Raw genomic sequence first — 24,491 nt, 5'->3', positions numbered from 1 at the left:
CTCTTCTTTCTGCTCTAATTCCTGCATTATTAAAGTCAGAGCCACCACTCGGGGCCTCAGTTGAATGAGTCAATGACTTATCCCTAATTGTCTCTGAGGGCTCCTGTAAGGAATAGGTGTGGTAAGGGATGGGATAGCACGTCGTAAACTGGAAAACTGCGTGAGTGATTGCTGCTGAGGCGTGGATCGCTCCTCCAGTATAATTACGAAATTCCTTAGCAAAGCAGTCGAGGATCTTAACCTGGCCCCAGGTAGCTCTGCGGTTCTTCTGCAAACACCTGAGGTCCAGGAGCCCACGCGATCTCTTCTTAGTACCCAGGAGGCACACTGTGCTTTTGTGGTTCTCCCCACTCCCGCCTTTGCTCCACCTTTCTTGCTGCCTGGAATGGCCTTTCCGCGTTCTCTCTCTGGAATGCTATCTTAAATGTCACCATCTCTGAGAACTTCCCGACCAACCAACCCTTTAGTCCTAATCAAAATTACTGTTCCTATGAGTGTGACTGCAGTACCTCTAGTTTTGTACGGTTACAATTAGAGCTTTTATTACACGGGCTTGTATAATTAGGCAAGGTTGATGACACTTTCGCATTTTATAGCACTTTAACAGAGTGGTTTTGATTTTTATCTATAAAAAATGATTTATTTTTTTTAAAGGAGCAAAAAATACATTTTTTCTTAAGAAAAAAAAAACCTAGATAATGGCTTTCTCAGGGTGACAAAATATAGACAGTGGCAGAACTAATACTCTTACCAAGGTTGCCTGACTCCTAGACTAGTACTCCTATCTCTTGTCCACGCCCCTGACAGAGTCCAAAGAGTGTTGAAATGGGAAATTTTAAAAGAGCAGAGACTCATAAGTATGAACTCATTATTCAAGAAATTAAACTTTGATCCTGCCCACTTTTTGGACTTAGCACTCAGCCTGTGACCTTTCATCCAACAAACATCTACTGAGTACCTGTTATATACCTGTTACCATGCTAAGAATTATGAAGTAAAAAGTGTATATGTATATATATACACACACACACACATAAAAAAAACAGAGATCACATTTTTAGTGTGTTTTTCAAAGGATGTAAAGAAATTTTTTTGTGGTTCTGATGTGCCTAAAACTCTGATCACTTAGAATGGAAAATGACAGGTCTTAGAGTTTAGAACAGTGCCTAGCACATAGTTGTCACTCAGCTTGTTGAATGAACAAATGTGAACGTGGTCCACCCTTATTATTTTTTGCATTTTACAGAAACCCAGAAAGCTGATGTAGCCTGGGGACACACTGCTGATTATAAATATAACTGGGCCTAGAACCCAAGTACGGTTACTCCCCTCCCATGTTTTCACCTCCACCTCTATTTTGTGGCTTCTCTCAAGTACCCTTAATGTAATCCTGGATATGACAGTAGTTCTTCTGACATGACTGTTACACTTATACATGACTGAGGTGTCTCACAACACTCTCTTGCTTCGTATTTTCTGCCAGTACCTTAACTCAAATCGTCAGCAAAATAAAGACAGAGAGAGCTGTCCTTTACCATAATTAAGAAAGTATTAATATGTTCTCTCAAGGGCAGAATTTGAACCAATAATCCTTGTCAAAGACAGGACAAATACCAGCTCATCCATTATAAATTTATCTTAGAAAACTCCCAGATCCTCAGGAGTAACAGCGATTGGCGTGACCTGCTTTTTGGTGAAATCAGAAAAGCACTTGCATACCCTCGTGGCAGCAATTAACTGGAGCTGGTTAACAGCTGCTCCCTTTAGATAAGTACATGTGCTCGAGTTTACCGTGATTCTGACTGCCTACATTTCTAACAGTTGTTACCTCTCTGGTCCTTGTAGGCATTCAACTTTGGAACTTTGATAAAGCAGCTTTAGTGGTTTAGGAAGGATATTTAAGATCACTGATGCAACTATTCCTGTTTCCTATCAGATATTTGAATTCTTGCTGCATTTCTGTCATAGTCCAGTCTCTGCTTTCTTAAACACTCCTGTGATAGGGATCTCACTATCTTCCTGTGCAGCAGATACTTTTTTTTTTTTTTTTTTTTGAGACAGTGTGTCTGTCTGTCACCCAGGCTGGAGTGCACTGGCACGATCTTGGCTCACTGCAACCTCCATCCACCTCCCAGGTTCAAGCAATTCTCCCATTTCAGCCTCCTGAGTAGCTAGGATTACAGGTGTGTGCCACCACAGCCCAGCTAATTTTTGTATTTTCAGTAGGCACGGGGTTTCACCATATTGGTCAGGCTGGTTTCTCAAACTCCTGTCACATGTTTTTAAAAGGTTCTTATAAGCTCCATGAGACTACCAGTCAGAACAAAATTGTCCTTATTGAAATGTGGTTCATCTTAGTGATATGATGTTCCAAGCAACATCTTATGGTTAAGACCTCAATCTAGGTATATTTTCCTGGTGGACCAAGGAGAGAACAAATAAAAATTTCACTTTTTGTGGGAATGAGGGAAAGAACTAGGTACCTTTTAATTTAGTACTCAGCCAGGTGTGATGGCACATGCCTGAAGTCCCAGCTATTCAGGTGGCTGAGGAGGGAGGATTGCTTAACTCAGGAGTTTCAGGCTGTAGTGCGCTATGCCATTCGAGTGTCCACTTTAAGTTTGGCATCAATATGGTGATCTCCCAGGAGTGGAAGACCACCAGGATGCCTAAGAAGGAGTGAACTGGTCCAGGTCAAAACTCCTATGCTGATCGTAGTGGGATTGCCCCTGTGAATAGCCACTGCCCTCCAGCCTAGGTAACATAGCGAGATCCCATCTCTTTAAAAAAATTTTTTTAACTAATTTTTTTTTTTTCAGATGGAGCCTTGCTCTGTTGCCCAGGCTGGAGTGCAATGGCACGATCTCGGCTCACTGCAGCCTCCACCTCTGAGGTCCAAGCAATTCTCTTGCCTCAGCCTCCTGAATAGCTGGGATTACGGGCGCGCACCACCACGCCCAGCTAATTTTTGTATTTTTAGTAGAGGCAGGGTTTTGCCATGTTGGCCACGCTGGTCTCAAACTCCTGACCTCGGGTGATCTGCCCGCCTTGGCCTCCCAAAGTGCTGGGATTACAGGCATGAGCCAGCACACCCGGCCTTAGCTAATTTTTTAATTTTTTTCTGAGACCGGGTCTCAACCTGTCGCCCAGTCTGGAGGGCAATGGTGTGATCTCAGCTCACTGCAAACTGTTTCTCAGGTTCAAGCAAAACTCCCACCTCAGCCTCCCGAGTAGCTAGGATTACAGTGTGTGCACCATGCTCTGCTGATTTTTAAAAACTTTTGGTAGGCAGGGCATGGTGATCTCATGCCTGTAATCCCAGCACTTTGGGATGCCAAGGTGGGTGGATCACTTGAGGTCAAGAGTTCGAGACCAGCCTGGCCAACATGGTGAAACCCCATCTCTACTAAAAAATACAAAAATTAGCCGGATGTGGTGACAGGTGCCTATAATCCCAGCTACTGAGGAGGCTGGGGCAGGAGAATTGCTTAAGCCCTGGAGGCAGAGGGTGCAATGAGCTGACATTGTACCACTGCATTCTAGCCTGGGTGACAGAACAAGACCCTGTCTCGAAAAGACTAGAGGGGAGGAAAGGGGAGGGGAAGAAAGGGGAGGCGAGGGGAGGGAACGGGAGGGGAGGGGTGATGAGGGAAGGGGACAGGATGGGATTTGTAGAAATGAGGTCTCACTATATTGCCCAGGCTGGTCTCAAACTCCTGGGCTCAAGAAATTCTCCTGTCTTGGCCTCACAAACTGCTGGGATTACAGGCATGAGTCACCATGCCCAGCCCTAATTAATTTTTTTTAAGTTTATTTAGTGCTTAAATCCAGCTAATTCTGACTTCAAAATTAAGTTTATGTTATACTTTTTTTGTGGATCAGGCTCACTTTTATTCCCAATATCAATTCTAATGTTTAATATTATGTGGCATCATATTACTTGTATTAACTTAGATTGTGTGGCATCATATTGCTTGTGTCACTGTAACCCTGAGCCCTGTGCCTAATGTTAATTATTGTCTTTGTTTTTTTCCTCAGATAGTCCCTAAGAAGAGTCCTGGAAGCACCTACCCTCTCATTTTACAGATGAGCAGATGAGCAACTTGTACAGAGATCACCTAATTTGCCACCTAATGCCAATTCTAGGACTAGGACTGTAGCTTTTTTTCTTTTGAGACAGGTCTCACTAAGATAGACAGCCTCACTATCTTGCCCAGGCTGGTCTCAAACTTCTGGCCTCAAGCAATTCTCCTGTGTTGGCCTCCCAAACCGCTAGTATTAAAGACATGTGCCACTACACCCAGCCAGGACTATAGATTTTTCTAATCCTAGTCAAATATTTCTAGTAAACCATATTTATAAAATATCCACTTGAAACTGATGAGACAGGTTTCAGAAATGTTTGCTCCCTGCGCTCATTGAATCATTGTTTCAGGTTGCTCCAATTGCTAAGAAAACTATGAATAAGTCAGAGAACCTGCTGTTTGCTGGTTCCTCATTAGCATCACAAGTCCATGCTGCTGCCGTTAACGGAGATAAGGGTGCTCTACAGAGGCTCATCGCAGGTAAGCAGTCCCCTTAAGTACAGAAACTTTAAAAGCAACTGTTTGTCCTGAGGAAGTTTGTTAATGTTAGTTTTAATTTGCAGTGTTCTCATACATTTTAATGGAAATATGTTATTATATATATTTTCTTCCAACACATGAACAAGAAAGAAATTAAGTCCTAAAACTTAAAAATATGGGTTAGGATTAGGTGAAAAGTACTTTAGAAATTTCTATGTATTTAGCACTAAATCTAGATAGGTATTCTAAAGTACTAAGGGAACGAATTCATCTTTATGTTAACAGATATCTAGAATGAGACAGTGGATAATCTTTTAACATTTAATATATACCCAAAGTATTAAAGTTTAAAAATAATTTAATTTTTAATGATTTAAAATTGATTCAATGTTTCCCTGTCATTTGCGTGTATAAATGATATATAGACAAGTCCAATGTAAGAGTTCTAGAAGAGAGAACAAAGAATGGTTAAGAATTTTCTAGAACTTTAGCTTCCTGCTAAAACAGAGCAAAGATCTGTCTTTCTATCATAAATCCAGATATTCACAAGTTGCAAATCCCAAAGAGAATACAATAAAAATGTATTATTTCTAATCTTTATTCACACTAGTGTCTGGTGACATCATGATTGACAACTCAGGCTACCAAATAAAGTCCAAATTACTTGAACTTTCATACCTGTTCCTTCAGACTTTTTTACCCTACATTTGCAGTTTCTCCAGGAACTTCTGGTGTACCGTAACCTCTGGCTAAGCTAAAGATTACTTCTATTTCCCAATAAGCCATGAATTTTGTCTCATTTTCTCTATATGTTCTGTTCCCCTACCTCTTGTCTATCTGCCACTCTGTTACCTTCTTCTGTGCTAAACAAACTCCACTCATCTTTAAAGACAAAACTATTTTATCACACGCTCTGTGAAGATTTCTCTTCCTCTGCTTATTCTTACTTTACCTCAGCTATCTACATTCACTCGAACTCGACATTTTCTACCACCTCCAAATCACTCAAACATTCTACCATTCAACTAAAACTCCTTTATTTTCAGCTCACTTGCTGATGACAAACAACAATTTTCCATGCTCACTGAGACCTCCAATCCGCTAGCTTCTAGTTTTGACCATCAGTTTTCCTTCTGCCTTTTCCTTCCTCACTACTCAGTCTTGATTCTATGTGTGTTATTAAAATCCTTCTCTTGGAAAAATTACCTTTTTTTTTTTTTTTTTGCCTTCTGTTGTACTTGACTGTTGCAATCCCAACTCTGGATGTACCAAACCTATCTTGCTAAGAGCAGTTAAATCCAGCTGAAAGACTGATAGCACCCCAAATTCATGATTACCGACTTCAAATAGGTACTCAGCACTTACTGCTTATCATACCACATTTTTTCCATAATGAATGTTTAATACCTCTCACTCTACCGAATCCTCTGACTGCCAGTTCCCCCTCCTTTCATTCTCTTTAATGCACTAGGCTTACTAGAGGAAATGAAGACATTAAATAGGAACTCCCTTGTCTTTCAGCATGATATCTACAAATCTACCTCCATCTGTACCCATCTTCTCTTTCATCTTACTGCTAAAACAGAGCAAAGATCCGTCTTTCTGTTAAAGGCCAGTTCTTCCACACCTGCTATGTATTCCATCCCTTCCTGTCTTCTCAGGGACATTGCTTCTTTTTTTCTCCCTCTGACTACTATATCTTCAACCTTTCTTCTATGCTAAATTCTTTCCATCAACACTTAAATATGCTTAATTGTTTCCATTATTTAAAAATCCCATCTCTGTTTCTTCAACTCCCTCTAGGTATTGCCATTCTCAACTTTCCCTCATGACTGCATTAGTGCACAGGCTAAACTGATACAACCATGACTTAAATAAGATAGAAGTATATTTCATTTTCATAATATTGCAATCCCAACTCTGGATGGACCAAACCTGTCTTCCTGGCAACTACTAAGCAGTTGAACCCAGCTGTGTAATAGTACACAGCTATGTGGGCAGAGTAGGTTAGATAGATAACTCCATTTTACAAAACCATCAGGTATGCTGCTGGTCCTTGGCTCTTCCATTCTCAACATGATGCTTCTATTTCTGGGTCAAAGGCAGATATGTTCATTATAGTGATAGCCCAGTCAGCAGGAAGGGGAAAGAGAGAGCATAGGGAAAGCAATTTGTCATTAAGGAGGTAGACTAGACTTAGACCACAAAGCCACACCTAGAACAAAAGAAGCTGAAAAAAAAAAAAAAGTCTTGCCCTGGATGGTATCATGCCCAGCTAAAACTCACAGTGCTCAATTTCTTTTTTTTTTTTTTAATTATACTTTAAGTTCTAGGGTACATGTGCACACCTGCAAGTTTGTTACATATGTATACATGTGCCATGTTGGTGTGCTGCACCCATCAACTCATCAGCACCCATCAACTCGTCATTTACATCAGGTATAACTCCCAATGCCATCCCTCCCCCCTCCCCACTCCTCACAATAGGCCCTGGTGTGTGATGTTCCCCTTCCCTGTCCAAGTGATCTCATTGTTCAATTCCCACCTGTGAGTGAGAACATGCGGTGTTTGGTTTTCTGTTCTTGTGATAGTTTGTTCAGAATGGTGGTTTCCAGCTGCATCCATGTCCCTACAAAGGACATGAACTCATCCTTTTTTATGGCTGCATAGTATTCCATGGTGTATATGTGCCACATTTTCTTAATCCAATCTGTCACTGATGGACATTTGGGTTGGTTCCAAGTCTTTGCTATTGTGAATAGTGCCGCAATAAACATATGTGTGCATGTGTCTTTATAGCAGCATGATTTATAATCCTTTGGGTATATACCCAGTAATGGGATGGCTGGGTCATATGGTATTTCTAGTTCTAGATCCTTGAGGAATCGCCACACTGTTTTCCACAATGGTTGAACTAGTTTACAGTCCCACCAACAGTGTAAAAGTATTCCTATTTCTCTACATCCTCTCCAGCACCTGTTGTTTCCTGACTTTTTAATGATTGCCATTCTAACTGGTGTGAGGTGGTATCTCATTGTGGTTTTGATTTGCATTTCTCTGATGGCCAGTGATGATGAGCATTTTTTCATGTGTCTGTTGGCTGTATGAATGTCTTCTTTTGAGAACTGTCTGTTCATATCCTTTGCCCACTTTTTGATGGGGTTGTTTGTTTTTTTCTTGTAAATTTGTTTGAGTTCTTTGTAGGTTCTGGGTATTAGTCCTTTGTCAGAAGAGTAGATTGCAAAAATTTTTTCCCACAGTGCTCAATTTCTAAAAAGAAAAATGCAAGAATGAATGGGGGGCAAATATTGCTGTCTGTCACCAAAACCAAGATTCTTGGGCCACCTGTACTCATTATCCCCACTTATTTACCTTAATTCACTCTTTTATTAAAACAAAATATACTTTCTTATTTTGAAGTATAGATATAGAGAAGTGCATACAACTTATATGTACAATTTAACAAATAACCATAAAGCAAACACCCACTTAAACCACCTAGGTTAAGGAACAGCACATTGTCAGTAACCCCAGAAGCCCCTAATGCATCCTTCTCTACCCACTAGGGTAATAGGCTATCTTGACTTTTATAGTAATCATTACATTGTGGTTTTACCACCTACATATACATCCCTTAAACACTTTAATGTTGCCATTTTTGACTTTTTGCTAAATGTTCCATGTTCACTTGAACTAAAAAAATGTATGTATATTACACTTTTGTCATTTTCCTGCTCAAAACTCTTTCATTGTTCCCATTATACTTGGAATAAAATGTAACAGATTACTTGTATCTCTTTACCTGTCCATCCTCACGTTTTACCACTCCCTTACAAGAAAAACTTGCCTTCTTTCAGTGTCTCACACCTGCCAAGCCCTTTTTCATCTCAGGGCTTTTGCCTGAAATGCTGTTCTCCCCATTGTCTGTCTGAATAACTCTTAGTCATCCTTGAGGTTTCAGTTTTAAGGTCACTTCTTTAAAAAGGCCCTCAAACCATCCAGTCTCAATGAAATCTGTTCATTGTATTCCCTCTTGGCCCTCTGTAGTTTTTCTTCATAGAACTTGTTTCAGATTATCACTGTATATTTATGTGTATGACTATTTTAACATCTCTCTCCTCCATAGGCTAGTGGCCTTCATGAAAGTAGACTGGGTCTGTTTAATTCATCACTAAATCCACAAAATCCAGCACAGTACTTGGCACATAGTAAGCACATAAGAAATATATTTGTTGAAGGAATGAATAAATACTATAATCATTCTTTAAGTATCTTTTCTCCCAAGTAGTCTATAATCATCTTGAGGGCCAGGACTAAAAATGAATTAAGTTGAATGAAATTGAATTGAGGAGCAGGTTGAGACTAAATTCCATGAGAAAAAAAAATTTTAAGTCAGGATGTATCAAGAAAAAGTACCATGTAAAATGAATTCTTTATTGCTTTAATTAAAAATATAACCTTCAAAGAAAAAAAGTGCAGTATGTTATAAATTAAAAACACTTATATTTTTATGACTCAGTCATACAGATTAATTAATGTGTTATTATTAAAACTTGAAGCCTTGAAAATCCCCAAAGAGAAAATCCTTAAAAACCAAAAAGTAATCATGATGTGAAGCCAGTATATAGCTAATAAACTTATTTATAAATTGTTTTTCTGTTTTCTATCATCTTGTTTGAGGAACTTCTTATTAATTACTGACTGAGGGTGCCACTCCTCATCTTTTAAGAATTGTGCCATTATGTTTTCTGTGCACCTTTGCTCTGGAGTATTTTCCAGCATTTATATATTTGTACAAAAATAACGTTTCATCTTAAATTTCAATGTAATTTTTTTCTGTGCCTATGAATGCCAGGTCATAATTTCAATGTATTTTAAACATCTTTTTATGTATCACATATTTGATGATCTCTAAATATATGCTATTTCTCTTTTCTAAACTAGTGACATAGTACTACAGATGAATTTTTTTTCTTGCATCTTTGTTCACCAACTGCTCAGTGAATTCATTCACTTTAGCATTTTCTGTTTTCCCCTCTCTGTTTCCATGGAGAAGTATGTCAGTGATGTGTTTGACTCCATGGAAACAGATGAGTGTCTCTTTCTACATACACAACTAATTAAATCGAACACTTTCTGTGCTGCCCATTGTCCTGGAGGAGGACTGAAGAGGCCTTCTCTGAATGAAACATCATTTCAGTAGCAATTCTTAGTGTTTAACCTAATACAGTGGATTAATGTTTTACCATAACTCACCGCTTCCTAGATTCAGATGTATTAGGGCTTACTTCTGAGCCTGAAAAGCATAAACACACATAGTAAAATCTTTATATGCTATGGTTATCATTTATAGATATTTAACTTTTTCTCTTAACACCGAACGCAAATAATTTGAATGAATACTAGAAATGTAATTGAGAATAGAATTTAGTAGATTCATTTTAATACTATCCAGTGTCGTATTGGTAGAAAAAGGTATAGATTTTAGAGTCAGATAAACCTGAGTTTTAAATTCTAACTGTTATTTATTAGTAGTAGTATCTTGGCTAAGCCATTTATTTTTATTTATTTATTTTTTTTTGAGATGGAGTCTCGCCCTGTCACCCAGGCTGGAGTGCAGTGGCGCCATCTGGGCTCATTGCAACCTCCGCCTCCCGGGTTCACGCCATTCTCCTGCCTCAGCCTCCCGAGTAGCTGGGACTACAGGCACCCGCCACCATGCCTGGCTAATTTTTTGTATTTTTAGTAGAAATGAGGTTTCACTGTGTTAGCCAGGATGGTCTCAATCCCCTGATCTTGTGATCTGCCCACCTCAGCCTCCCAAAGTGCTGGGATTACAGGCGTGAACTACTGCACCCGGCCAGCCATTTAATTTTTAAGCGTCAGTTTCCTCATCCATAAACTATAGATTACGATATTTCACTTGTGTGAGAATTAAATGAAATAATGACAGTAAAATATCTAGCATGATACTTGACACATAGTAGACAGTAAGTTAATATCCTATTACTGTTATTATTACATCAGCTTAGACTAAAATAATCAAGTTTTTCATAGCTTCAGAAATGTCTCAAGTTGAAAGAGCACTAAATGCAACAAAGATTAATATTGTGGGTTTTTGTGAAAACTAAACAAAATAATTAGTAAATATGCACGGTGTGTAATGATCAATGTTGTCATTGCTGCTGATAATATTTGAGGTTGTATGCAGTGGTATCGTGACCAGGAAGCACCATTCTGATTCTACTACAACTTCTGTTTCACTGTCCGTGTTCTGAGCAATCATAATCTCTCTAAATCATTTCTTCTACTTGTTTATTTATTTATTTGTTTATTTTGAGTCAGAGTTTCACTCTTGTTGCCCAGGCTGGAGTGCAATGGCACAATTTCGGCTCACCACAACCTCCGCCTCCCTGGTTCAAGCGATTCTCCTGCCTAAGCCTTCCAAGTAGCTGGGATTACAGGCATGTGCCACCACGCCCGGCTAATTTGTTGTAATTTTAGTAGAGATGGAGTTTCTCTATGTTGGTCAGGCTGGTCTCAAACTCCCGACCTCAGGTGATCCGCCCACCTCGGCCTCCCAAAGTGCTGGGATTACAGGGGTGAGCCACCTTGCCTGGCCTCCTCTACTTGTTTTTAACATCTTCTGACACAGTATTTAGATATGGAAGTGAGCCTCATAAATGACAGAGTAGAGGTACTATTTCAGGTAACTTCTTCCCTTACCTCAATCGCTACCTTAAATGTTAGGGTCATTAAATGTTTTTAAAATGCTTGCCTACATGCAAATGTGTTTATAAATATATTTACATGTTCATGCATCTATACTAATAATAGTAATAAAATTAGCTAACATTTATAAAGTTATGTTTTATGTGCCAGCCGCTGTATTGTTTGGCAACTCATTAACTTAACAGTGAAGTAATATGAAGAGTTTGGGGTATTCGTATTACCCTCATTTTTAAATAAGGAAATTGAGATGCAGAGAGGTTAAGTAACTTGTCGAAGAAGTAGCAGAACTGAGATTGAAGCCAAGAAGTCTGATTCCAGAGTCCATTCTTTTAACTGCTAAATTATGGGACCTCAATGTATGGGTAGATATTTTTGTACACAGGTGCACTTTCCTATGTATAAATAGGAATGAGAAAGATAAGAAAGAACCGATTAGGTCTGAACCTTAAATGATTAAATGAATGGTTATCCAGATGGGATTTTTCTTAACATTTTTGTGCTGTAGGCCCTTCTGGCAATCTGGTAAGCTTCTGGACTCCTCAGAAAAAAATATTTTTAAGAGCTGAAATGCAATATAGAGAATTACAATGGAAACCAGTTGTATTGAAATATCAATTGTTTTTAAATTGAGACATAGCAATATTCTGCCATAATTTTTTATGAACATGTTAAATAGCGATGTGTAGGGGCAAGTCTTACAGCTATGATAATTTTGAAATAGCAGTGAGTGAAAATGATATTTTAAGATACCTGCACAGATTATAAGTTACAGAAATATTTTATAAAATCTCAAGTCCTCTCAAAATACAATATGTCTCATGTTATTATTCTCATTTTGCATGGTAGGACACTGAGACTCAGAAGTTGAGAAATTTAGTTGCACAGTTAATAACTGGCAAAGTTGAGCCTCAAACCAAGTTATTTGATGATGAATCCTATGTTCTTTCCATTGTTCCCATGTTGTCACTCTATAACAATAAGCAAATATTTTTTAATGACAGAAAAATGCTTTCCCAAGATTATAACAGTATCAAATATATAAAGTAAGAAGTGGGTGAAATCAGATGAAATAAATATGTCTTGGATGCCATGCAAATATAACATTTTAGAACAAGCAAATAAGATATAAATAGAGACTGCTCTTGTTACTTGTGTTGGGCATTGTGTTGCTGTAGCTATTGTGCAGACTAGCACAACTATAACTGCAAGTGACAGTCATTTCCTCTAACTGCTAGAGTTGGCACTCTGGTTTCTGCACATACCAGCCCATTAACCATACGTACTCTTATGCTTCAACAAGCCTTGAAATAACTGAATGCGGTAGAGCAGTGGCTTTCTAGTCGTGCTTCCAGCTCAGCTTTCTGGACTGTGTTGAGACAGAGCACATGCAGAATGCCAGCCCCAGTTGAGCAGGCACCAACTGGTCATGGATTAGAGGCCATCTCCACAGTTGCCAGAATAATTAGCACAACACAGCACAGTAGCCAGCTGCTTTCTATATTAACTGTTCCTGGCAGGAATGCAAATTTAAATGCACTGCCATCCAGTCAATATTAGTTTACATTATAAGCTCTATGTTTCTATAACATGTTACAATTATTTCCAAACAATACATTCTTTATTGGATCATCAAACAAGTTACGGTGTAGATTGGACAAGTATTAGCTGAATGTTATAAGTGAGGAAACTAAGGAAGAGAGTAGGGTGGATAGATAAAGGCACAGACCTCACTCAGTTACTGGTCAGGAAGCCCAGAACATAATGGTACCCTCATTATTCAGAAACTAGCCATGAAGCCACTGTCCCCCTAGAGCTACTCAAGACAGGACCTAAGTGAGGTTGAATGCTGCTTTTTCTAATCATTTAGGGGATATATACTTTCTTTTTTTTTTTTTTTTTTTTTTTTTGAGACAGAGTCTCACTCTGTCACCCAGGCTGGAGTGCAGCAGTGCGATCTCAGCTCACTGAAACCTCTGCCTTCTGGGTTCAAGTGATTCTCCTGCCTCAGCCTCCCGAGTACCTGGGACTACAAGTACATGCCACCATGTTCAGCTAATTTTTGTATTTTAGTAGAGACAGGGTTTTGCCTTGTTGGCCAGACTGGTCTTGAACTCCTGACCTCAGGTGATCCACCCACATCAGCTTCCCAAAGTGCTGGGATTACAGGCATGAGCCACCATGCCCAGCCAGGGGATATATACTTTCAATTTCCTCAAATCAACAAATTTTGCCTTATAGGCACAAAATATTGGATCGTGGTGACATAACCCAATAACATCTCTTCTGGGAAATACAAATACCAGTTACACAGAAACAATGTATGTCAGGGAACAAAGAGAAGGCTTGAAGTTTCCCTGTGTCTTACATAAGACTTAGGAAGAGGATAGGATTGGCCTAAAGTACTGTGTCCTAGAAGGTGCGTTACCTATTAACCCCATGATGCTGACTCTACTTTGGCCCTGAGGAGCCTAATCAGTTAGGACGGGGTATTCAGGCTTTTGGCTCCCCTGGGTATTGCAAGAAGAATTGTCTTGGGCTACACATAAATACACTAACACTAACAATAGCTGATGAGCTAAAAAAAAAATCTCATAATGTTTTAAGAAAAATTATGAATTTGTGTTGTGCAGTATTAAAAGCCTTCTTGGGCCACATGTGGGCCACAGGCCACGGGTTGGACAAGCTCGAGTTAGGATTATCCTAGAATGTGAGATGGCCTCCGTTTCTCAGCACTTATTCTTGTGACCATAGTTCCTAATCTTCTCCCTTACTAAAACTTCCAAGGAGGAATGTCTCTCTAGGCAGAAAGTGTAAATAAATTACTGTTATCTTACTAATACTAGCTACTACTATCTCTGCTTAACCTAACAAGATGCCAGTAGAGACTGTCCTTTAATCATGAAAGACAACTAGAGACTAGTCTTATTATGGCATATTCTCTATAAGGATCACTTTGACTCCAGAAGGACTCAAACTGATAAAAGGAATGTGTTCTTGTACTACATTTTAGTTCTGTTAATGAGTTTTAGTTTAAATAAATCTTTTTCTATAAATACAGTGATAGAATCTTTGGAATCTTCTAGATTAGATATTGGAGGCTCTAGTACAAAGAATGTACTGTTGTACCACACAGAGCCTTGTGCATAAGGGTTTCTGTTATCGGATGTGTTGAATCCAATGCAAAATTTGCCTCCATCTTCAAAAAAGGTTCTGAAAAAGAATACCTGCCTCCTCTAGGAGTTACACATTACCTGAAAACATCTGTAAGATTCTTTTAAATTTCCAAAGCAATGACCTTTCTTGCTTTTTACCAGTATACACGGAAGCATGGATTAGTGAAGTAAATTGCTGAGAAGCTAGGAAGTCTTTCTGGGTCCCAGCGTGTCCAAGATTAAAATATATGTTGAAGTATTTCAAACTAAAAACAGTAACTTAGTTTCATGCCCAAAACAACCCAGGCATTTATCTGGGTTTTGTTGTTGTTGTTGTTGTTGTTTTTAGTTTTAATTGATACATACTGATTGTATGTGTTTATGGGTGTGGAGTGTGATGTTATAATATATGTATACATTGTGTAATGACCAAATGATGGTATTTAGCATATGCATTAACTCAGACATTTACCATTTCTCTGTGGTGAGAGCATTCAAAATTCTAGCTATTTTAAAATATGCAGTACAGTATTGTTAACTATAGTCACCCTACTGTGCAATAGAACACCAAAATTTATTCCTTATATCTAACTGTACCCATTGACATTTCTAGCATTTATATTTTCCAAAGAAAACATTTTATTTTGTCAACTCACTTCCTCCATTAGCACAGTTCAGGCCAAAATACCTTAGAAGTAACTGGCTTCCCTCTTGTTCAACCCAGATGTAATTACCCTCAGCTAGTAAGAGATGAATACTTGACGATTATCTGTAACAAAAGTACCAACATTTTTTTCTCTTACCGTACATGGCTGGAGCCATGGCATTTTTTGTAGTTATTGTTTTTAACTAAAATTTATTAAGGTATATAATACAGTAAATTTCACCCTTGTTCATATACAGTTATTTAATTTTGACAAATAAATAATCATGTCATCACCATGACCATCAAGATATAGAACAGTTCTATCATGCCCCAAAATTTTAGAACTGTGTCCTTTTATAGCCAGTTTCTCCCCACATTCCACATATTCCAGTCCCTGGTAACCACTGGTCTGTTTTCTGTCTCTATAGTTTTAACTTTTCCATAATCCCATGCCAATGTGTCACATGATATATATACCCTTTGAGACAGATTTCATTCTTTCTTTTTTTTTTTTTTTTTTTGAGACAGAGTCTCACTTTGTCTCCCAGGCTGGAGTACAGTGGTACAATCATGGCTCACTGCAGCCTTAACCTCCCAGGCTCAAGTGATCCTCCCACCTCAGCCTCCTGAGTAGCTGGGACTACAGGCATGTTCCACCACTCCCAGCTAAGAGAGAGAGAGAGAGAGAGTGTGTGTGTGTGTGTGTGTGTGTGTGTGTGTGCACGCGCGCATGTGTGTGTTTTGTAGAGATGGAGTTTCGCCATGTTGCCCAGGCTGGTCTCAAACTCTAGACTTCAAGGGATCCTCCCCGCTCAGCCTCCCAAAGTGCTGGGATTATGGGTGTGAGCCCCTGTGCCTGGTGAAGTGGATTACTTTCACTTCACATAAGGCATTTGAGAGTTTTCCATGTTGTTGAGTGGATCAGTGGTTCATTCCTTTTTATTAGTGAGCTATATTCCATTGTATGGATGTACTGCAGATTATTTTCTCATTTTCCAGTTGAAGGACAATTGGGATGTTTCCAGTGTTTAGCAGTTGTGAATAAAGCTGCTGTAAATATTCACATACAAGTTTTTATATGAACTTAACTTTCATGCTTTTATTTCTCCTGAGTAAACACTTAGGTGAAAAGTTATTAGGCCATATTTATTATGCTACAGTTTTAATAGTAGCTATACCATTTTGCATTTCTACCAACAATGGCTGAGAGTTCTATTAACATAGTTCTACAACTAGGTTCTACATCCTTAACAGCATTTGGTATTGTGAAGTTTGCTTTTGATTGTTTTCATTTTAGCCATTCTAATAAATGTGCAGTGGTATCACATTATAGGTTAAGTTTACATTTCCCTGTATATTAATGATGTTGAGAGTCTTTTCATATGCTTATTTAGTGAAATGTCTGTTAAAACCTTTTGCCCACCTTTTAATTTCTTTTTTTTCTTTTTTTTTTTTTTTTGAGACAGGGTCATACTCTGTCACCCAGGCTACAATGCAGTGGTGCAATCTCGGCTCCCTGCAACCTCCGCCTCCCAGGGTTCTCATGCCTCAGCCTCCCAAGTAGCTGGGATTACAGGTATGAGTCCAGCCACTGCACCTGGCTAATTTTTGTATTTTTACTAGAGATGGGGTTTTGCCATGTTGCCTAGGCTGGTCTCAAACTCCTAGACTCAAGCAATCCACCCGCCTCTGCCTCCCAAAGTGCTGGAATTACAGGTGTGAGCCACTGCACACAGCCTGAGTTTCATTGTCCATCTAATTATTCTATTGTAAGACTTTTTATTTATTCTAGAATAAAAGGCCTTATCAAATATGTGTTTTGCAAATATTTCCTCCCAATTTGTGGCTTTTTAAAAATTTTTCTTAATTGTGTTTTCAAATACAATTTCTTTATTTGGATGAAATCTAATTTATTAATTTTTATGGATTATTCTTTTGTACCATATGTAAGAAATCTCTGCCTAACATAAAATCATTAAGATTTTCACCTTCAATTGCTTCTAAAAGTTTTATATAGTTATAGGTTTTATTTATTTTTTATTTTTTTTGACAGGCTTAATTCACTTTATTTTTCTTGTTTAAAACCCTATGTTGTAGCCACAGCTGGAGCCTGGGTCCGCTGCACGGAGACTCTGGTGTGGGTCTTGACGAGGTGGTCAGTGAATTCCTGTTAGGGAGACTTGGTAAATACAGTCCTTCCAGAGATCAGGGGTCAGGTAGCTGTAGGTCTTAGAGATGGCATCAAAGGTGGCTTTGGCGAAGTTGCCCAGGGTGACAGTGCAGCCCCGGGCTGAGATGTAGCAGTCATCGATACCAGCCATCGTGAACAACTTCTTGGGCATAGGCGCCAACACGATGCCAGTGCCCTTGGGTGCAGGGATGAGGCGCACCAGCACAGAGTCACAGCGGCCTGTCACCTTGCAAGGGACGGTGTGGGGCTTGCCAATCTTGTTCCCCCAGTAGCCTCTGTGCACGGGGACAATGGAGAGCTTGGCCAGGATGATGGCCTCATGGATGGCGGTGGCCACCTCCTTAGAGCACTTAACACCCAGACCGACGTGGCCATTGTAGCCCCCATAGCAACAAACGCCTTGAATCTGGTGCACTGGCCAGCATGGGTCTGCTTCTGCACCGGCATAATCTTCAAAACCTCCTCCTTGAGAGAGACCCCCAGGAAAAAGTCAGTCATCTCAGATTCATTAATGGCCAGGGAGAAGAGGTAGATTTCCTCCAGCGACTTGATCTTCATGTTCTTGACCAAGCAGCCCAGCTTGGTGACAGGCGTCCACTCCGTATCCTCAGCTTTGCCTCATGAGCTCTGCGGCCTCAGCCCTGGCCCCATCCATGGCCGCGACCCCAGCCCCGGATGCCACTGCCAAAACCTCGGCGGAAGCCACTGCAGTTCCCCTTCCCAGGGCCACCAGGGCCTCTGGGCACCCCGCCGGCGCTACACTGGCATCATCCATCATTTGGTGTTTTCTCGAAGAAGCAGTTATAGGTTTTAGATTTAAGTTTATGATTCATTTTGAGGTAATTTTTATATATGGTGCTATTATGGACTGAATATTTGTATTCCTCCAAAATTCATGTTTGAAACCCTAACCGCCAATGTGATGATATTAGGAGGTGGGGCCTTTGGGAGATAATTTAAGTCATGAGGGTTCAGCCTTCCTCAATGGAGTTAGCACACTTATAAAAGGAACCCCAGAAAGCTCTCAAGCCTTCTTTTTCATGTGACGGTATCAGAAGTCAGCAGTCTGCAACTCAGAAGAGAGGCCTCACCAGAACTTTATCATGCTGGCATCCTGATCGCAGACTTCTAGCTTCCAGAACTGCTAGGCACAGGTGCATACCTGTGAGATTTTTTCTTTCTTTCTTTTTTTAGATACGGAGTCTTGCTATGTTGGCCATGCTGGTCTTGAACCCCTGGCCTCACGTGATCCTCATGCCTCAACCTCCCAAAGTGCTGGGCTTACAGGCAGGAGTCACCATGCCCAGCCAATTTTTGTTTTGTTTTGTTTTGTTGAGACAGTATCACTTCATTGCCCAGGCTGGAGTGCAGTGACGGTATCTCAGCTCACTGCAACCTCCACCTCCTGGGGTCAAGCGATTCTCTTGCCTCAACCTCCTGAGTAGCTGGGATTACAGGCTCCCGCCACCACACTTTGCTAATTTTTGTATTTTTAGTGGAGATGGGGTTTCACCATATTGGCCAGACTGGTCTCGAACTCCTGGCCTCAAGTGATGTGCCCACCTCAGCCTCTCAAAGTGCTGGGATTACAGGCATAAGCCACCACACCCAGCCCCAATTTTTGTTTTTTATAAGCCTCCCAGGCTATGGTACTTTGTTATAGCAGCTTGAACTGACTAACGTACAAAATATAGGTTGAAGGCTTTGGGTTTGTTTTTGTTTTTGTATATGAATGCCAAATTTTTCCAGGACCATTTATTATTATTATTATTCACTCTTGTCGCCCAGGCTGGAGTGCAATGGCTTGATCTCGGCTCACTGCAACCTCTGCCTCCCAGGTTCAAGCGATTCTCCTGCCTCAGCCTCCTGAGTAGCTGGAATTACAGGTGTCCACCACACCTGGCTAATTTTTGTACTTTTAGTAGAGATGGGGTTTCATCATGTTGGCAAGGCTGGTCTCGAACTCCTGACCTCAGGTGATCCACCCACCTTGGCTTCCCAAAGTGCTCGGATTACTGGCATGAGCCACCATGCCTGGCCTTTCCAGCACCATTTATTTAAAAGATTATCTATTGGTTTGCCTTGCATCTTTGTCAGAGTCAGTTGATCATGTCTGTGTGTGTCTATTTACACACTCTCAAATCTGTTCTGTTGGTCTATGAGTCTATTTATTTGCCATTACCACATTCTCTTCATTACTGTGGGTTTACAATATGCCTTGATATCATACAATGTGAGTTCTCAACCTTGTTCTTTTTTTCAAAAACTTTTTATTCTTCTACTTCTTTTGCCTTTCCATGACAATTTTGAAACTGCACATTCATTTCTACAAAGATTGCTCTGGGAAGTTTTTAACAAATTATTCTTAGTAGTACTTTATAGTGGGGATTAACTATGAATTTAATTTTTTAATAAATAAAGTACTATATTAGGTTTTTATTGCTGTATAACAAATTAACACAAACTTAGCTTACATGCAACAAACATTTATTACTTCACAATTTCCGTATGTCAGGAATCTAGACACTGCTCAAGCTGAGGCTTTTGCTCATGGTGTCACAAGACTGCAGTCAAGGCATCAGCCAGGGCTAAGGTCTCATCTGAGATTTAGGATTCTCTCCCCACCGCACATTGGCAGAAATCTTTTTTTTTTTCTTTTTTTTATTTATTTTTATTATTATTATACTTTAAGTTCTAGGGTACATGTGTATAACATGCAGGTTTGTTACATATGTATACTTGTGCCATGTTGGTGTGCTGCACCCATCAACTCCTCAGCACCCATCAACTCATCATTTACATCAGGTATAACTCCCAATGCAATCCCTCCCCCCTCCCCCCTCCCCATGATAGGCCCCGGTGTGTGATGTTCCCCTTCCCGAGTCCAAGTGATCTCATTGTTCAGTTCCCACCTATGAGTGAGAACATGCAGTGTTTGGTTTTCTGTTCTTGTGATAGTTTGCTAAGAATGATGGTTTCCAGCTGCATCCATGTCCCTACAAAGGACACAAACTCATCCTTTTTTATGGCTGCATAGTATTCCATGGTGTATATGTGCCACATTTTCTTAATCCAGTCTGTCACTGATGGACATTTGGGTTGATTCCAAGTCTTTGCTATTGTGAATAGTGCTGCAATAAACATACGTGTGCATGTGTCTTTATAGCAGCATGATTTATAATCCTTTGGGTATATACCCAGTAATGGGATGGCTGGGTCATATGGTACATCTAGTTCTAGATCCTTGAGGAATCGCCATACTGTTTTCCATAATGGTTGAACTAGTTTACAATCCCACCAACAGTGTAAAAGTGTTCCTATTTCTCCACATCCTCTCCAGCACCTGTTGTTTCCTGACTTTTTAATGATCGCCATTCTAACTGGTGTGAGGTGGTATCTCATTGTGGTTTTGATTTGCATTTCTCTGATAGCCAGTGATGATGAGCATTTTTTCATGTGTCTGTTGGCTGTATGAATGTCTTCTTTTGAGAAATGTCTGTTCATATCCTTTGCCCACTTTTTGATGGGGTTGTTTTTTTCTTGTAAATTTGTTTGAGTTCTTTGTAGGTTCTGGATATTAGCCCTTTGTCAGATGAGTAGATTGCAAAAATGTTCTCCCATTCTGTAGGTTGCCTGTTGACTCTGATGGTAGTTTCTTTTGCTGTGCAGAAGCTCTTTAGTTTAATTAGATCCCATTTGTCAATTTTGGCTTTTGTTGCCGTTGCTTTTGGTGTTTTAGACATGAAGTCTTTGCCCATGCCTATGTCCTGAATGGTACTACCTAGGTTTTCCTCTAGGGTTTTTATGGTATTAGGTCTAACATTTAAGTCTCTAATCCATCTTGAATTAATTTTCGTATAAGGAGTAAGGAAAGGATCCAGTTTCAGCTTCCTACTTATGGCTAGCCAATTTTCCCAGCACCATTTATTAAATAGGGAATCCTTTCCCCATTTCTTGTTTCTCTCAGGTTTGTCAAAGATCAGATGGCTGTAGATGTGTGGTATTATTTCTGAGGACTCTGTTCTGTTCCATTGGTCTATATCTCTGTTTTGGTACCAGTACCATGCTGTTTTGGTTACTGTAGCCTTGTAGTATAGTTTGAAGTCAGGTAGCGTGATGCCTCCAGCTTTGTTTTTTTGACTTAGGATTGTCTTGGAGATGCGGGCTCTTTTTTGGTTCCATATGAACTTTAAAGCAGTTTTTTCCAATTCTGTGAAGAAACTCATTGGTAGCTTGATGGGGATGGCATTGAATCTATAAATAACCTTGGGCAGTATGGCCATTTTCACGATATTGATTCTTCCTATCCATGAGCATGGTATGTTCTTCCATTTGGATGCCCTCTCTCACCACTCCTAGTCAACATAGTGTTGGAAGTTCTGGCTAGGGCAATCAGGCAAGAGAAAGAAATATAGGGTATTCAGTTAGGAAAAGAAGAAGTCAAATTGTCCCTCTTTGCAGATGACATGATTGTATATTTAGAAAACCCCATTGTCTCAGCCCAAAATCTCCTTAAGCTGATAAGCAACTTCAGCAAAGTCTCAGGATACAAAATTAATGTGCAAAAATCACAAGCATTCTTATACACCAGTAACAGACAAACAGAGAGCCAAATCATGAATGAACTTCCATTCACAATTGCTTCAAAGAGAATAAAATACCTAGGAATCCAACTTACAAGGGATGTAAAGGACCTCTTCAAGGAGAACTACAAACCACTGCTCAGTGAAATAAAAGAGGACACATTGGCAGAATTCTTTTTTTTTTTTTTTTTTTTTTGAGAGGGAGTCTCGCTCTGTCACCCAGGCTGGAGTGCAGTAGTGCGATCTCGGCTTCACTGCAAGCTCCACCTCCTGGGTTCACGCCATTCTCCTGCCTCAGGCTCTCGAGTAGCTGGGACTACAGGCGCCTGCCACCACGCCTGGCTAATTTTTTTGTATTTTTAGTAGAGACAAGGTTTCACCGTGTTAGCCAGAATGGTCTCAATCTCCTGATCTGGTGATTTGCCTGCCTCGGCCTCCCAAAGTAAGTGCTGGAATCACAGGCATGAGCCACCGCACCTGGCCCAGAATTCACTTTTTTAAAGGTATTTAAATATGTCAACTTTATTGTTTATATGCATATTTATTTGTTACTGAATATTGAAAAAATAACGTGTTGGAATTTCCTTTTAATATAATTCAAATTTTTAAAAACCAGAAAATCTAATTAGTTATGCTCTAGTCAAACTGCTCAATGTTTTCTTTTCATTCTTTCCATACAAGTTACCTTGCTTCAAATTCTAGATGTTGGGATTCATCTCACTGACTTAGGTTCTAAAACATATGGGAGCCCTGTGTGATGGCTTATGCCTGTAATCCCAGCACTTTGGGAGGCCGAGGCAGATAGATCACTTGAGCTTGAGAATTCAAGACCAGCCCGGGCAACATGACAAAACCCTGTCTTTGCAAAAAAAGTGCAAAAATTAGCCAATGCAGTGCATACGCCTGTAGTCCTAGCTACTCAGGAGGCTGAGACAGGAGAACTGCTTGAGCCCAGGAGGCAGAGGCTGCAATGAGCCGAGATCACAATATTGCACTCCAGCGTGGGCAACGGGAGTGAAACTCTATCTCAAAAAATTAATTAATTAATTGATAAAAATAAAACACGTGAGAATACTTCAGACTTATTGGTGCTGCTTTGGGTTCAAATCAAAAAGTAGAGCTAAAGTATATTCAAATACATTCAAACTTACACAGATTCCTTATAAATTACTGCTATCAAGAAGGAAAAGATACAAGAAGAAGAAGACATCACTCATCATAGGTTATCAAAATTATTGGTATACAGTCTACCCTAGCATAGACTGCTGCATAAAAATGCCAGCAAGAAAGAAAAGTGCAAGAATAAAGTTTATGACTAAATCAGCTCATTGTCATAATTTCCTATTCTAGCATTCTCAGAAGGCTCCCATCTATGATACATGTGGAAACTGCAGCCACATTTGAATGATTCAATTCTTGATTCATTCTGAACCCTCTTAGGCCCAATATTTGTTACCTCTCATTTAAGCTGAGAAAAATCTGTTGAGTAACAGGTATCCCAGTTTTACCATCCTTTCTTTCCACACAGATAACAATGTCCTTATTCCTCTCCTCCTGTAAGGCAAACCATCTCTGATGTCCTGGAAGGTCATGACTTTTCTTTCCTGTTGTTGGGGTGAACCTTCCAGTGGAGGGGAAGGGAATGTTTTTCTTTCCTGTTGTTGGGGTGAACCTTCCAGTGGAGGGGAAGGGAATTTGGTACCTGGGTGGAGAATCAAGTTATCAAGGTTCTTTATTAACGTTTTGGAGCAGAAGTTATGAGAGGCCTCTGAATTATCCTGGGAATCTTTCGTTGGTGAGCATGTGTGAAGACTCTGGGATCAAGGTGCACATTTGTGATGAGTCAATCAATGGTCTAGTCATAGCTCTAAGCTCCTCCTGGATCTTGAGTCCCAGCAGAATGTGTTGCTGAACTCTCAAATTGCTACAAGGTACCCTGGAAAGAACTATGTAGCCCAGAAAGAGCCTGAAAACCTAAACTCCATCAAATAGAGGTGCACAAGTTGACTACAGTTTTTGTATGTGTGTACAATTTTAAAATTCATGGCACTTTGCTTCTCCAAGGCCAGCAGGAAAGTGTCTCTGCTGCTTCAAATCTTTCCAATTTCTACCTCTGACCTCTAGACACTCTTTTGAAAGGCTCACCTGATTAGATCAAAGCAACCCAAACTAATCTCTCTTGATTAACTTGAAGTTAAATGATTAAGAGACAATTACATCCACAAAATCCCTTCACATTTGCCACATAACAAAACCTAATCATGGGAGTGACATCGTAGTTCTGCCCACACTCAAGAAGAGGGGGCCATACAGGGCATGTATACCAGGGGCTGGAAGTCTTGAATGCCATCTTAGAATTATCCTACCACAAGTACTGTTGAGAGTATCTACATCTTAAACGGATTTTGAAGGAGTATATCTTCCAAGGAATTTGTCCATTTCACTTAAATTGTGAGTTTGTAGCTTATGACATTTTCTTATTTGCCTTTTAATATCTGCGGGCTTTGTAATGATATCATTCTTGATATTGGGAATTTATGTCAGCTCTGTTTTTAATGATCAATCTGATTAGAGATTTATTAATTTAATTTTCCAAGAACCAACTTTTAGCTTCATTGATTT

General features: G+C 39.8%; 1 protein-coding gene across 10 annotated transcripts in view; it reads left to right on the top strand.

Annotated features, from left to right (window-relative positions):
• The window catches only part of INVS (inversin), a 236,930-nt gene that overhangs the window by 308 nt on the left and 212,131 nt on the right, over positions 1-24,491 (top strand). For 9 of the 10 annotated variants that reach the window (XR_013404658.1, XM_077965649.1, XM_077965642.1 and 6 more), the window contains exon 2: positions 4,436-4,565. Coding sequence is in view for 9 of the 10 variants with exons in the window: in XM_077965649.1 (XP_077821775.1) it covers positions 4,460-4,565 (106 nt within the window). In the remaining variant the exon portion in view is untranslated. Of the gene's footprint in view, positions 1-4,038; positions 4,566-24,491 lie in introns of all 10 variants that reach the window. The other variant, XM_077965640.1, reaches the window with a different exon arrangement.

This window comes from Macaca mulatta, chromosome 15, assembly GCF_049350105.2.
Source record: "Macaca mulatta isolate MMU2019108-1 chromosome 15, T2T-MMU8v2.0, whole genome shotgun sequence".
In the NCBI taxonomy this organism is placed as follows: domain Eukaryota; kingdom Metazoa; phylum Chordata; class Mammalia; order Primates; family Cercopithecidae; genus Macaca; species Macaca mulatta.
This window is presented reverse-complemented; position numbering and strand designations above follow the sequence as displayed.